The 17,102-nt window shown below is 31.8% G+C and overlaps 1 protein-coding gene across 1 annotated transcript; it reads left to right on the forward strand.

The window, feature by feature from the left end:
* Positions 1–88: 88 nt before the first annotated feature.
* On the forward strand, positions 89–16,540 carry LOC139503856 (uncharacterized). The gene is made up of 10 exons (XM_071293812.1): positions 89–197; positions 782–861; positions 2,723–3,034; positions 4,870–4,971; positions 5,104–5,232; positions 5,944–5,992; positions 6,586–6,611; positions 7,926–8,006; positions 8,975–9,051; positions 15,673–16,540. Exons 2-10 carry the CDS (start codon positions 807–809, stop codon positions 15,898–15,900), a joined length of 1,059 nt encoding a protein of 352 aa, XP_071149913.1. The 5' UTR covers positions 89–197; positions 782–806; the 3' UTR covers positions 15,901–16,540.
* Positions 16,541–17,102: the final 562 nt, after the last annotated feature.

The following is a 17,102-nucleotide window of genomic DNA, read 5'->3' on the forward strand; positions in this document are numbered from 1 at the left end:
AAATTGTGTTGGTAACAAAATGTTACAATTTAAATTAGCACACAATACGGAAACAATTAAACGATATTATGATATATGAAAACAATGAAGATTTAATTCAAATTTGAATCTACAATCATTTTATATAAAAATTAAAATGATTGATGTTGTAAAGTGTGTACCACCGCAAATTTGAGGATAAGAAGAGAAACTAAAGGGTAAAGTGTTTACCGTAATTAAGACATTGTTTTTGATATGGATACGCATGGACATATTTTTCTATATTTAGCAAGAGCTTGACTTGAATTTCACAACTGCCAGACTCATAATAATACAAGTGTTGTGTTATATAGTGTTTCGTGTGTGTTTGTTTTCTTGAATTTAAGCGGTATTGTGTTTCAAACTATTTTTGTTCGGTTATTAAAGCATTTGATTTTTTTTTCCTTTTTGGGTGGAAATAAAATTTAAAAAAACTTTGAGATCAGTTGAAACTACCTTGCATATACAAGGAGTCTACCTACAACATGTACGAATACCACAACACTACATGAATCTCGAGTATAATGTCAAAATGAGGAGATTTCAGGTCCGTCATTCAGGAATGTAATTATCATCCGTTGTTTTATTTGCTTCGATAATATATTAAAACATCTTATCACTACTTTCCACAGTCTAAATGTTTCCTTTTTTACACACCACATTAATAGTATGGTGCACATCCAACCAAAAAAATGGTATGCCACATTTTAAGTGTGAGACGAACAAGATTTTTTTCCAGTTATTTGTGATTTCTTTTATTCAGACAAAGCTGCTTGACATGGTTGAAAATGTTAGCAGTACTAGCTGTGATTGTGATAACAGTTCAGATAAAAATAGTTTCAGGTATATTAATAAAAGACCAAACTAAGACACAAATGACATAATTCAAAATGTATTATAACTAAAAACTATATCCTAAGATGAAAAATATTACATAAAATGACAGAAGAGACAAAGGGACATCCACAACTCATAACTCATAACTCAAAGAAACATTTAAAATGCCAATGTGTCTACTCGTTGAACATCGAAATGACAAACAATTTGAAGATCATGATCAAAGATCAAATTCCAAACTGCATTGCAGGTTTACCATTTCTCGACATAACTAACGTAAAACAATTAAACTACAAACCCATTAGTACAACAACAAAACACCGCAATCAAAATTGCAAACTGAGCTACAAGAACCCTATCAAACTATGGCATGTGTGCTCCGAAAGGGTAAGCAGATTGTTAGATTCCGGGTCGTGGTATTCATTTCGACTACGTTGAAACATTTAAGTGATATAACGTGAGTAAGCATTACGCAATAACGATAAGTCATTAACTCTGAACTAACCCAAAGATAACATCAAGTCAGTCCGCATAGTTCAAAATAGTTCTGTACCCTTAAAATGTACATGATGTAAAAATGTTCAATTGTAACACGATTTGCAGGACAAAAGTATAAACAACAATGCTACTGGTAGAGACGACACAGACAATCTTTCAAGTAACTAGTAATCGCATGACATCAATGATGTTATTCAGAAGAAAGTTTGGTATAACGTGTATAAATGAAAAAGAAAAATGTACAACACTAATAACTAAAACAATATCAACATGATCAAGTTAAAGTAACATTAATGAATCTCAGGTGTCCCCGAGTGGTACGCAGTTCTTGTAGCACTTTACACATGTTAGATTACTTCATTATTTTATTTTTCGTGATCCTTCTTTCGGCCGTTGATACATTGTATTGCTCTGTCAAAGAAACAAAATAAACAGGCAGCCTAAATACTTAATTATCCTTCATAAGAGAATACCAAAACACGAACTGAACAAGAACAACATCCATCTTCATTTCTCTTAGAACATGTAGAACCAACAAAAATAACGATATATTTTCCCGGGAAATTCATTTGTTTCAAAAACATTTTGTAGGATTTTAGCTGCTTGTGAAGAAGTCATCTTAGAATTGTATATTACGCTGATATGAAATATGTTACTGATACACAAGATTTTTACTTTGATAATTCTTTCTTGAAACATACGACACACTAAGATTTATAACTTTAATGTATTTCGAACTCCTTGTATACGTTTGACCGTACTTTTACCTATAATAGTTTAATTTTACTAGTGACTTGGATGGAGAGTTGTCCCATTGGCAATCATACCACATCTTCTAATACATATTAAGAGAATGTTGAGAATAGGATGTTTTCTTTAATACTTTCGATGTTTGTTTAATGGAGTTAAACAGTGTTATCAGAAAACATTTGTGTCAATTCCGAACTATATGTGTATTCAAACCATTTCAATATTCTATCAGAATACAATGTTTTGCATTGTACTAGTGCTTACCATAAGTTATGATTAGTAAAAGTATGTCACATAAGCATGTTCACTGTTGCCCATTTGATGTCTTTTGGGGTTTTTTTAGCAGTAAAGGTGCCCTCTTATACACGTAGTACCAAACTTTTTCGTTATGATAATATTATTGATGTCATACGCTTATTGGTTACTAGAAAGATTGAAAGATCAACAGCAACAGAATTAGATTTCAACAGAATGATACGAATTTCAATCAAAATGACGAGTTATTCTTAATAACCTTTCAGCTAAATGTTAATAACTATAGAGATAAAAGGGTAGCGGTTGACTGTTAAAAATATAATTCTGCTTAGCATTTTTTTGTGAGTATTATCTTCAATCGCAGGTATAGGAAATAAAACAATCAAGATGAGCGTGCAAAAGGGTGATTCTGTTGTTTTGAAATGTTCCAATTATGAAGGGGTAATGTCATGGTTAGGTCCAGATGTCAACAATGTAGGACAAAGAGGTAAACTTTTTTTTTCAAATAACCACAAGAACCCAAAGCTGAACCTAACCGAATATTCACTGCAGGAAAACGAAGGAAGCTATGATCTGATTATAGCAAATTTTCTGGAGAAAAACGCTGGTAGTTATATCTGCAGCTTTACGAAGGATGGATCTTTTCGGGAGACGAAATATCACGTCTCGTTACTAGGTAAGTAAACCTTAATTGCATTTCTGTTTTCAATATTTACAAGTAATGGGTTTCAAATGATTCCATGAATATATATTTATTTTATTGACTGATTAACTGGTGTTTAACATATGTTACCTACATTTTGTGCCCTAATTTGATGAATGCATCGGTATCCTGTATAGATTTATGAATCTTCATACACGAGGCTTGCATTGCAATGGTCCCTCATAGAACTGACACGGGTAAATGTATAAAAATTTTGAATAGTCAGATGGATACCCATCATCAAGTGTTCTAAAGCCGGTGGAATGAATCGCTGAAATAATTTGATTTGATATTACGAGGAATGTAAAACCAGCACCAGTATATTGCTGGGTCTTTCAAGTGCTCAACGAAACCTCTTTCTTTTGTCTTTTTGGTGTACACGTGTAAATCAGATAGGGATACTGAAGAAATCCAAAAAAGTTCTTAAAGAGTACATGCAATCTAAAACTTTTTCATCTTGCAGTAGTATTAACACATCTTATTTTCCTACACTTTACACAAGTATTCCACATTCCAATTTAGAAGACAAACTGAAGGAGTAGGTATTGCTTTGCTTCATTCTAAAAAATGGCTAACGTAGATACAACTATCTTGTCCTAGGAAGGGAACAATCCTTCTTTGTGAAAAATCATTCTGATTCAAACCAAATGACCTTTGTAACTTACATTATTAAGATGCTTACTTTCTTGATTGATAACATAGTTGTCGCTGGAGGACCTGTAATCGGCATTTCAAGTCTTTCTTCCCTTTTCTTAATTCTTATGAGACTGACTTTATACAGGAACATTTCAAAGTTTGGCGACTATATTTATCGAACCTGATATAATGAATACAACTGATACAGCTAAGTGTGCTTAACATCTTGATTTACATCTAGAAAATTAGGGTTGATTGGAAACAAAACCTTACGACAAAAGACAAAAGCTTGAACGTTTTAAATCTATGTAGCAACATTCCAGTAGCACCTACATACGTAGTATATACCTCCCTATTGATACAACAGTCCAAGGATATTATTTCCTATCATCATTTTATTGATAAAAGGTTGTTTTTCACAAGGAAGCTGCCAACCAAGAGTTCCTTATAGTGAAGTGAAATCATTCCTTCGTAAATTTTGCGGACGCCATCACGAGTTGGCTTGCTGTTATGGAACATCCGTATCACAAATGCTAATGGATGTGTTACTTTTTTTAAATTATTAAGAATAAGAAATGTATCACTCTCAGGTAAAGCTATTATTCCTGTCCAAACTTAAGTTTAATGTTTTGTACGTTTTGGTTTATAGCTCTTAATCCTTTAAATAAGATTTAGATTTTCAAATATTTTCCATCACTGAAGAGACATTGATTTTCGAAATGCGCATTGGGTGCATAAAATTGGTACCGATTATGTTCTATCAATGTCGTAACTTCAATGGCATCCCTTTTTCATAAATGTAACGAATTAGACTTGTATGCGGGTTACTAACGACAACAGCACAACGGTTGCCACAAGTGAGCAGGATCTGCTTATTCTGTCGGAGCACCTTATTATAACACGCCAAGTTTTTGATGGGATTCGTATTGATTAGTCTTTAGTTTGTTATTTTGTGTTGTGTGTGCCATTTTTGGTCTTTTTTTTTTATTTAGCCACCATGACGTTCTCATCTTATTTTCAACTTATGAGTTTGAAGGTCTCTTTAATATCTTTCGTATATCTTTATCAAGCGCGTTTTATTGACACATCTTTCAGGCAAAATGTGACGTTGGTTATTTAATCTAAGCAACATTTTATTGAGTAACGTTTTTAATTGTATGTACTTCTTGCAGACAAAGAGAAAGGAAATGAAACCACGACAATAAGTTATACAGATCAAACTGATTGGAACATATCAAGTATTACAATGCCTTTACAGACTACCAATTGTCAATGTAAGTACAGTAAAACCACTTGAATTTTAAAAACCAATAAAATGAAATTTTGAGATAGATCAATATTTGCCGACCATCTTTGATAAGCATTTCTTGTATGTATTTATCTGCATACTTTTATTTATGTTGTAGTTCCAAAAAGTAAACAAGGAAACAGGGCACAAAATTCTGTAATGTTGCTTGTACTGATACCTCTTGTGCTGATCGCAGGTTCTTTCACAATAATTGGAATTTTAGCAAAAGTAAAAAGGATAACTATTGGTAAGAAAACACGGTAAAAACAAAATTTGGGATAAAGTGGGATGTATCTGTCGGATTTATCTGATGCAAACGCATAAAACATAAAAATACTACAATAACTATTACTCAACTACAGATGATGTTCACCATTTCGGACATTCACATTCACACTTAATAATGTTAAAAAGAGAATGTTATAAAAAAAATTCTGAGTAATCAACCCTACATGTTTTTAATGTCTATAAATGGAATAAAAAAAGATGCATGCTAGACTGACTAGCAAAGCGATACCAAATGTGCATTAAAATCTCAAGTAGAGAGAAGCTGAAAACGCAAGGACAAATTTAGGTTAACCAAAATACAAACGTTTTACAAGCCACTTCATTGACATCTTTATAATTACTATGGAACAAAACCCTTCAAAATCAGAAGGGCAATCGATTGCCTCGTTAAACATATATATATTATGTATATAAATACATTGTTATGATCAACACTAATTAAAAGATCGTTTTGTATCTCAATAAACTTAAGAAACAATAACAGACATTTTGGTTTCAAACTATGAAAAAACTATTGAGATAAATCTTCTTAAAATCGAAGGAGAAATTGGTAGTGGTAAAAACAAATGTGGAAGGGTAAAACATACTGCCTTTTTTCTCCATCAGGAAAAATCATTTAGAATTATATATGTGTCGCTTACATTAACATTATATCTACTCGGTATTTTAGGTGAAATGTTGAGTTTCTTTCTTTTGTCATGCCGAAGAGATACAGAAAGGTACAGTATGTTTGTATAGTATAATTGATCAATATTTTATCGAAAATGTGTTGATAAGGTCTTTTGATTGTTTGAAAAGACTGCTGTTTGTGATAACTGTTATGTGCGATGAACATTTTTCACTCGTCTTTATGGCATATCGGGCATTGTCAGAATTTATTCAGGAGTTTAATGAAGTAACTCAAATTCGTTTTATTGGTTGTTGTTTGATTGTAAACAACACATTTACTTAAATGACACTGTAATCGTTAAATCAATAAAACCAACCAGTACTAATAGGTTTGGAAGGTGACAAATTTTATGGTTAACATTGAACTGCGGAAAAGTGTTTGGACAATTATTTTGGAACACAAGTAAAAGTATTGAGCTCTTAACACTTGATTCGTTTTGTTATTACTGTCGTCACATGTGATGTCAAGGTCATAAAACTTTTGCCTTAAAAAAATTTTGCACAAACTAAAATTGCTTCAAGGTTTAAAGAGAAGAATTAAAGACGTATTTATATTAATTGGAATCTAAATACAAAATATTATGACATTGTTGTTTACAATATGCATGTATTTATATGTAGTTTCATGAAACTCATATTTCAGGAATACAGCAACTGACGACATTACTGGTAAATAGAATGCATGTGATCTTTTGTATATCTTATCATAACTACAAAAAAATATTTGGCAATCTGTAAATTCAAAAATCCGGAACACACAAGGATTACATTTGATTTTAACTAATGACGAAAACCAGGCCTATCTGAACACTATCTTCATTGCAAACAAAACAAACCCAAAAAACAAACAAAGTGGCATAAATAGAACTGTCAAATTGCTAACATCTTGTTTCATTTACCAGTCTGCATGATTTCTTTGAGAATATTTGCTCTATGAACGTTGATCGATTCCTTCATTTCCATTTGTTTCTGTATAGGAATTGAACTGAATTATTATAATCTTGTTTGTTTTTAATTGAAGACTGAATAAAACAGGGTAGGGGCAATAAGGCCCTTATTTGGCCCAAAAATTACTGCAAATTTAAAAGTTATCATAAATATTTTTAAATTACTGTACAGTATCTAAAATACAAGGTATTCAGAAAAACAAAACAATTTTGGACATTGAACAAGTTACCATGGCAACAAATCATGACTTAATTTGCATATTTTGTAAAATTTCGTGATTTTCTTTGTTTTTCATCAAATTTTTAAGTATATATTAGATTGAAAAAGTATATGCGCACCCAAGAAACAACTTTATATTTGGTGAGATTTTGTCAATAGTTATAATAAAGCTTCTGTTAAATTATTTTGTTGTTTCTTGGCTGCGCACGATGTTTCCACAACAGAAATAAAGATAGAAAACTGCGTAAATTCTGTATTTTTCATCGTTTTTGTGAAAACAGTACATATTATGACGTAACTGTGACGTCATCACATAAAAATCTTAATGTTTTTCATTGATATTTTTTGACCCTATGCATTTCTAAACATTATGTGCCAATTTGAAAAAGTTGTCAAACATTTTATTTTCTTGGGCCAAAACCAGGCCTTAATGCCCCCACTCCTTTGACTTCCCTTCGTGTATAACAATGACCTAGATGAATGTGGACTATGAATACAAAGATACAATATGTACAATTAGCCTGTACTTAAAGATACATCATAAAAATGCCTAGTAAATCATAATAATAAGTTATAAAAATATTCGATACGAGTACCATTGAGACAGCACTCAATCAAAGTCACAATTTGTTAAAGTAGACCATCGTATGTCGAAGTACGGTCTTTAACATTGATAATTGGCTCATACCAAAGAACACATAATAACATTTGATTAATTTTGTGCGTCAAATGAGCACTTCTCATTTTGCCTCCATTTAAGACGGTCATAATCAAACATCTGGAAATCAATTGTGTAACATAATCTAAATATTTCAGAACAAGATAATACTGTAGAAAATCAGTTGTACCAGAATTCAAATGTTTCGCCAAATGAAAATTTATCCGAACCGGATGCAGGTTATATAAAATACTTATGTTAACATGTAATGCGTTTTTGATAGAATTTAATCTGGAAAATAGTGTAACTTAAAGACGTGACATATAAATGTAAAATGTTCTGAAATGAATTTACTGCATTCCATTTAAACCAGTACTAAAAGTATATTCAGATCGAGTTTGTGAACGTATTTACAAACACATTGTATTTATCTTCAACAAAATTTGTTCATTAGGCAATCAGTTTTAGTCTTTTAATATCTTTTTTTTTCAGAAACTCATTACTTATTTGAATATATATATTCATGTTTAGGTTTCCTATAAGTAACTATAAAACATATAAAACAACGTCCGATGCGCTTTTCTTCATCAGGAACACCCAAAGCCGAATATTTACAAGCCAATGATATAAAAGAGCATACACAGTTAAAGAGCTATATATCCATTTGTTGCTGTTTGCATACCGACCGTGCAAGGGCTGTATTGCAAGCCGAGGATGTTAAAAACTTCCATTTTAGAGCTATATAACCAAAAGGACATAACAAGAGTCAAATTCATTTCAGGTCAAATTTGCCTGAGAGAAATGAAACCTTATCTTCTTAATATTTCGAAATTTATAAACGCGCAATTTTTTAAAAGGTTTTTAACAAATCACTGATTTATGGCATTAGAAAGTGGAAAGCATTTTTATAATAAATGCTACACAATGCAAACCAGATAACAAATTGTTCGGATTTGCTTTTTCAATTTAACATATACATTCGTAGAAAGATTTGTTCTGTTTTGATGAAATTGTCATTATGTGCTAAGTTCAATAGTGGTTCGCGATATAAACGGTATCATTGGCTAAATGATGAAACATAAGTTCACCGGACTGTTAAATGTGCTAGGTATGTTTTGAATTAAGATTGGTGTTAAATTCTCATTTTCTTTTATGAATGATTTTGAAACATAAAGCACATTTAATCATGTAAAATCATACCTTTCAGATCTTGGTGTGTCTGAGGACACTGGTGCTGCCAGCAATTACATAAACACTTGCGAGTCAACTGCAGTTAGATTACATGTAATTATAATGGCTTATCTTCTCCAGTTACAAAAGTGATTGATTTTAAATAAGACACCTCATGATAGATACTAATGTACTCTTTGGTATTTCATATTGCTTTTAATTTGTTAACCTTCTATATTTTTTCCGTCTTATTGTTTGTCCTTATCATAAACTGGTTATATTGCCCCCGCCGTAGATCGATAACATCCTCGTTAATTTAAATCAGCATACAAACACCTATCAATGAATTGCTGATCGGGACTGAATGTTAAGGATTGGATTTTTTTCTAAACATTTTATTATCTTTTTTCTATGGAAAAAGATTACTGCCTCATATATTTAAAGTAACATCATCTTTAGACATATGATCATTATCAAACTGCAGAAATGTTATGATTAAATAGAAAATAAGCATCTTGGGATATTTCCTGAGAAACATCCTTGTGACATTTACATTAAGTAATAGTAAAAGTTCAATGATAAGTTAATATTGATATTAAAAGGCCTCCGAACAAAAAGGGGTGTTCAGATCCCCGAGCCCGAAGGGCGAGGGGATTTGAACAGCCCTTTTTGTGAGGAGGTCTTTTAATGTCAATATTAACTTAATCATCGAACTTTTACTGACTTACAAACCGTCAAAAATATATGAAAAGTACATAAAAAGCACTTGCAGTAACCTAATTCCCCTGAACTGGACGAGTCTAAATATGTTTAACTTAAATGATAGTTAAACAATACTCAGACTGGTATATACAATTAACAGTTACCAAATTGAAATGAAAACGGACCAATTTAATGGCATTACATCATATAATTATTTATTTATGATAAAAAAAAAATTAGCATCTAAATAACACCAAATGATAGTTTTACAAAACTAGGGGGTAATTTAAATTTTTTAGCCAACTTTTCAAAATAACGATTTCTTATTTAATAAATCAGCAATCAAACCCCCGTACAGACCTCATTTATAACTGACCAATGAATTTTATGCCCAACAACTTCATGCTATATATACTTGATGTTTTTGATCTGTCAGTAATCATGAAATCGAATCGTAAAGATCAGACCTTAGAAAACAGTAAGTAAACTCTTCCAACAATTAGCTTTTTAAACAGCTTGTTTAAGAACTTTTAATCGGACAGTCCTAGATGCATAAGGTCCTTCACAATATTCATCCGGCAAATGTTCCTTTTGTTTCTGATTTGGTGATTTTCCTACATTAAGATACATGCGAATGCAAAATAATTAGTGTTGTCTATTCAGTCCAATCAATTAATATATCTTGCTTTATTTGTGTGGCTTTTTTTTAAATAAGAACTATGCATGCAAACTTCAATGAATAAAACCGTATTGAACTAGGTTTCACTGTCCCGATCAAAACGTGTTGGGTGAGATATATTCGCAAGTTTAATATATTATATGAAAAAAACCACTTAAAATTAGTCGTCCGTTATTCCCTTTTCGTGTCTAAATGAAGCAAAAGTACCTGGAAAAAACTTTATCTTTCTTAGTTTTATCCTTGCCTGGCAAAATAAACCATATGTTATAAATCGTATTTAAACATTAGATAAGAACAATAGTAAAAAAATATCTAAAACTTTTGAATAAGCAGTCATTTATATGATAAACTGAAGAGACCCCCCCCCCCCAAAAAAAAAAGAAGAAAAGAAATGAAAAGAAAAGAAAACAACATAAAAATTTAAATGAAAATTGTAAATTATAGCATTTTACAAGATCTTGTCTTTGTGTGCCAAGTACTAGTACTGTAACAGAGAAATTAATTAAATTGATTGATTGTTGTTTGCTTTAAGTCCAGTAGCAAATATTTCATGCCTGTTAATGACTATAACACATAAATTTTAAATACAATAGGTAGGTCGTACAATAGGTGCAAGAGTTTTTAATTTGATTCATAAAATCTACCCTGAAGTCGATCATCCATGTTTACGTGTAGTTTACAATATCATTTCACGCATCCAATTTAGGTTAGATACTTTTAGCTCGCTTTAGTAACTGTGAGAATTCTGTGAAACTGTATTGTGTATTGTACTTTAGTTTTTGGTATGATATTCTGTACTACCGATCACTACTGCTCTCCTGGTTGGTCTCGTGTGGGGGCGTTCGCCTCGAGAGAGGGAGGTAATTAAATTTGTTCGAATCCTGAACGGGTCAAACAAAGACGTTAATTAAATTGGTATTCTATTTCAACGCTTAACACGTGGCATCATAAAGTAAGAGCACAGACTGGCCGGCTCAGCGTCGGAAATGTGTCCTGGTCGGGTGACTTTTCTTTCTGCGAACTAATGTCTTGTGAACTTACACGATAAAAAAAAGACTCAGCTTGTCAGTCTAGTAAAAAACGGGGTTAATGCTCTTATTATATTTCACGTAATCGTCCTGAATATAAATTGTATTCGCCGCTGGTCGTCATCCATTATCATTATTTATTTTACCGTTTTATTATACAGTGAAGTGTTGGGATTATTATCTTTCATGGTAAATAATTATAGTAAATCAAATGTGCCTTTTCGGATATATAATATTTGACGGAAAATATTGAATTAACTCCGTATAACTATTATTTAGTCATGGGTCGGTTTTGAGCTTATTATTCTGTTCACGGAATGTTCTATAAAAAAAAGACCGAATGTTGACTCTAAATATTTTTATTTATCTGTGTCTTTGGGTTGCTGTCGCATTAATGTATACCTTTACCTCCTTTTATTCAAAACCAATATTTGCTTGGGTATAGAAATATTTACATCTCTAGACCTCTCCCGTTCCACAGTATACCCTTGTTAATGGGTGCGTTCGTTTGGCTTATTGGTTATATAAATACGCAGCTTTGTCCGATAAGAATATAATAGGAATGTATATCAGATGCCTGGTGCAGTGAGAATTCCAAGCTATCTTAACCTTAAAAAAAACATTTGAGGAAAAGATGATCTACACACGAGCTGAATGATTGAAATGTGTAAATGTAACATCCACTATGTTCCGACAGTTACTTTGTTCAGGCGGAACTTTTCAACTAGTTATTTTGTTCCGAGTGCAGTCGAAAAGTTTCGGAAAAAAGTAGCTAGTTGAATAGTTCTGGCGGAACAGAACAACTAGTTAAATCGGTCAGAATGTTGCCTTCATAACGGAATAAGTTGTAATTCATTGTTATACATTAATCTGAAATTGATATTTTAAAAGTACCCACATGAGGAGGAACTTTTGGGCTAGTTTGTTAGTTTCGGTTTTGACTAATTTGCCAAAAGGGGAACTTTGTGACTGGTTGATAAGTTCCTTTTGACTTTTTTAATCAGTATCTTGGTTCCCCTTTGAAAGGTTCAAATATAATATGTTACGCTTTTACTTTGCATCAATTCTCCAAATGGAACTTTGTGACTGGTTGGTAAGTTCCGTTGAAACTTTTGGGCTACTTTGTTAGTTCCGGTTTTGACTAATTTGGCAAAAAGGAACTTTCTAACTAGTTGGTATATGTTCCGTTGGAACTTTTCAACTAGTCACTTTGTTACGGTGGAACTTTAAATCAGAGGAAGAACAAAGTAACTAGTTATTAAGTTCCTCCGGAACTTTTCGGCTAGTTAGTTCTTTCCGCCCGGAACTTTCCATCGTCGGAACAAAAGAGCATTTACATAAACAACAAGAAAAGTCAGCTTAATCTTTTTAAATAATTATAAGTCGCATGGCTGATTTTAACAACATTTTTGTGACTTTTGCTAGAACAATAGTAGATGAAAAAATAATATAACAAAACCGATTAGCAAGACAATATTAAAAAAAATGAAACGCTCAAAATAAGTTAAATCTTTTTTATAAATTGTTGTCAACCTTTTTTATCATTTTTTCCCCTTTTATGACAACTATTATACTAGTCTGAGATATAAATAAACTTCAAACAGCAAATGTTGTCACCTAGACGAGGGAGCCGTCATTGTATGCTTCAATATGTATATGAGTTATTGCCACTCAATGAAGATTGTTTTTCTGATGTAGTCCTTCCCCTGTTAGTTTTGCTGGAAATTATACAATGTAACCCCTGATGTGTATGTACTACGACAACGTTTTTTTAATATTAAAAAAAAAAAGATTACATGCAAAGAGAAAAATGAAGGATGAAATGCTAAGATTTACGCATAAAAATTCAAATGTTAATAAAAATGAAATATATAAAAATTGGAAAACTGTTTGAGACTATAATCAACTGAGGACACATTATTATAAATCACTAAATGAAGCTGATTAATTTATTGCTCCTTTGTGTCCAGTGGCAAATATGTCATGCATATTCACAACTAAATTCAAAGTGGGTCAATTTGAAGCAAATGTTCACAAATTTAGAGTGGCACTTTTTACAATAAAACAGAGCGTTCGCTAGAGGTAAAACGTATGCCGTAATAGAAAAGATTTGAACAATAATGATCGAACTCGTAAGTTATCAAGCCCCCCTTCCTTTTTTTTCCCTCCACGATAGACGAATGTCATATACAAAACGTCATGAATTTACAAACAATAATGGCCACTATAAGTAAATGAGATATGGACTTTTTTATAAATTGATTCCTATAGCAGCCAACATCTCCCGGTTCGGGACAGGTTATTTATTTCCACAAAATACCGCCTGATTATTGATCGAAGATATTTAAGCGACCAAAAGCACTTTGAATCAAACAAATTCTTGAAATGGTAAATTAAGGTATTTTGCTGGGTGTTTTTCCCAATCCTATTTCGGGCCCCCTGATTTTAAGAGGGCGTATCTAATTAGTCATGCCCGATTAACTTTTATTGAATTGAACCTCAACTTAAAGACCTACATCGGGTAAATAAGTTCGAGGTACAATAAGTAGACAATAGAAATCCTTTGTGAAATAAGATCGTCCCAGGTATCTTAAAAAATAAATTTGCGTTGAATAACAATGAAAAATGCACGAGCAGGTTTGTAAGAAATGTTACAAGTCGACTAAGGTTTACAATACTTGTTTTGTAAGCCTAATGCAACATATCTGTCTTGCAAATGTCATACAATGATATTTCGAAGTAATCTTATCCATGCCTTTGGTACTCAAGATTGAACTAGGTAATTTAGTCGGTCGTTTGAATTCAAAAATAGATAGCATGATACGTTTATACAGGTTAAAGAACTAAATTTGTGTACGTACTTAAAGTTTTATAGTACATAATGAATGATTCAAACAATGAGCGTTATTATTTCCTGGTAATGCCAAACATTATTATACTTTTATAAAAATGATTGCAATTAATTTGATTATTACATGGTATTTTCCGGAAGTTTTTAAAACATTCCAAATACTAAGTTTTTTCATTGTTCAAGGCCATATGGTTGCTTATAATTTATTACATCCACTTTTATTGGGGATAGTTGACTTATAAAAAATACAATCTCCTAATTTTTAAATGTGTGTTAATATTTCTTCATTAATATTCTTTCCTTTTTGCTATAAATATGTGAAGTTATGAGTGCTGTACATTAATACATTTCAGTAAGATATATCTAAAAATATCTATTTTACAGTTTAGATTTCGAAGAAAGCTGCATATATTATACAATTATGGCCCGTTGAAAAGGTGAATATCAAAAATTGTCAACACGAGAAGGTAATGAGGGCGCAGCCCGAAGTGAAATAACTTTTAAGGGTTGACAATTTTGAATATTCATCGGTTCTAAGGGACCACAATTGTTTTATTATACCGAACTAACAGTGGAAAGGCCTTTTTATCTAATTCTATATTTTTTAAACTTTACATAACAAAATCAAAGACAAGCTGACGTTTGAAAATACAGTTGTGAAATCATTAAATTGTGTGTTCTAGAATTTCTAGAATATACAACAAAGGTAAAATCTTTTTGTAAAATATTGATGGCCCTGAAAAGGATCGTTACTCTATACGAGCTATCATCAGCTGCTGGCACTCTATTCATGTCGAATGCATTATTTCCTCGACTCTTGGTGGGCTTCCTGTGTAACGTGAATGCTGCCATTTTGTTTATTGACATCTGTGACGTCATTTTCATGGGAGATAACTCAAGTACAAATCAACAATCTCAAAAGGTTATTCGCCGGTGAATAATAGGGTTATTCACCGCTGGTGGAAATTTTTAGGGTTATTCGTCCTTCCTTGCAATTGAATGAAAAACAACTGCATTATTTCATGTCACGTGATAACGTTTCACACAATAGAATTATTTAAAATATATGTAAGGTATACTAAACTACGTTGTAACAATTGTTTGTAAGCGACATAAGCCTTTGAACTATAAGTCTGAGAATAATAAATGTTCTCTATTTTAGGTTCTGGAATACAAGTAAAATTGCAAATCTCTTAATTCGAGAGGCATATGGCATGTGTTTCATTGCACGTGATTACTTTTATACAAAAGTTAATATAGGAAACATATTTTTTTCTTAAGAAGTTCCTTAGTTTCATTGTTGTTTCATCACCATGATCCTTGAAAAAAAATACTCGCAAGTCATGATCATCAAGTAAAGCTTTGGACAAAATTAAATTCCATTTATACGCTATAACTAAGTTTTCCTAGTAGAAATGGGGTAAAAACGTGAAAAAATGTCATGTTACTTTTATTTGTGTACTTATTTATTATAGCAATGCACTGCGGGTTTACACTATGCAGAGGTTTTAATCAAGCCAGTGACGTCACAGCAAATTATAATTCATGGGATAGAAAACAGGACAATTTACACCGGAATAGATCACTCACTGAATAGAGGGGTGGTACATTCAGACCACAGCGATAATGATAGTGCAGATGATTTTATCTACATTCAAAACCTTGATGTCAACAGTCGTAATTACGAAAATACTTGTCTGTAATCAGAAAAATATCAGAAAAAAACTTTTGATTTGACTTCAAAATACTGCCTATAAAAAGTGTGATACTCTATAATTTATTTAAGTGCCAATCTGCATAAAAATAAGGCAGTTGTGAAAATATGACAAACAAAAACCCACTTAAGTTTGCATTAATGTATGTTCAAATGAGATAATGCTGCACGAATAAAACATACGTTTCTTTTTTCAGTTCTTTGCAATTCAAGATATAATTTAGTTGAAATGCACTCGAAATCAAAATTTAAAGAAGCTTACTCCATAATTTGCCATCATTATAACCAAAAGTTATGTAGACATTTTTCAATTTACTAGACACAAAAAAAGCAAAAAAACCTACGAGTAATAACTCAAGAGGATGGTAACTTCAACCTAGGATGGTTATGTAGTAACGGATTTTTTTTCGAACAGGTTTTGATTTTTTTCTAAATGGCCCGATTCTTACGATTGACACTTACATCTGTACCAATTACTAACCCGTTTTATATTTGATTAATCTGAAAGCAAAAGATTTAGGGTACAAATGTAGTACGGGAGCATAAATATAAAATTATAAAATGTTTTTATACTTTGCCAAAAACGTAGTATATATTGTAATATTGTCAAAAATGAAATAAAAATGAAATGTCACCAAGCATTTCCCAAAGCCATAATTTGTGACAAAATGCCCCATTTTGTATGGATTATACAGGAAAGAACATCATTTTGAAATTAGAAGATAAGCTCAATGATAAAGTTGCAAAAAAAATACGAGAAATTAGCTTTAAGAAAATACGTTGAGAATATCAAAAGATAGGGTCACCATACGTTTTTTCGGCTAAAATATATAATAGTAAAATTTCATATGGATTCTTTAAAAAAATGCACTATTTCAGAGTTACCTCTACATGCTCTACTTAAAATGCTAATTTAAAAATTAAAAAACAATCAAAAATAATATACGTTTGTAAAAGACAATAACATCAAAACCAAGGAGTGCACGAAAACTCACAAAACCAAAGGACATTTAGATCAACAGTTATAAATAATAATTAAGAAACAACACGAACTCCACTAAAAACCGGGAGTGAAACAGGTGCTCCGAAAGGGTAAGTATGTCCTGCACCGTATACAGCACCCGTCGTGTTATTTCTTAGTTCAGTTCGGTAATGATGGAAGGTTATTATGACTGAGGAAGAATATCAGAT

This window comes from Mytilus edulis, chromosome 14 (assembly GCF_963676685.1).
Source record: "Mytilus edulis chromosome 14, xbMytEdul2.2, whole genome shotgun sequence".
Classification (NCBI taxonomy): Eukaryota; Metazoa; Mollusca; class Bivalvia; order Mytilida; family Mytilidae; genus Mytilus; species Mytilus edulis.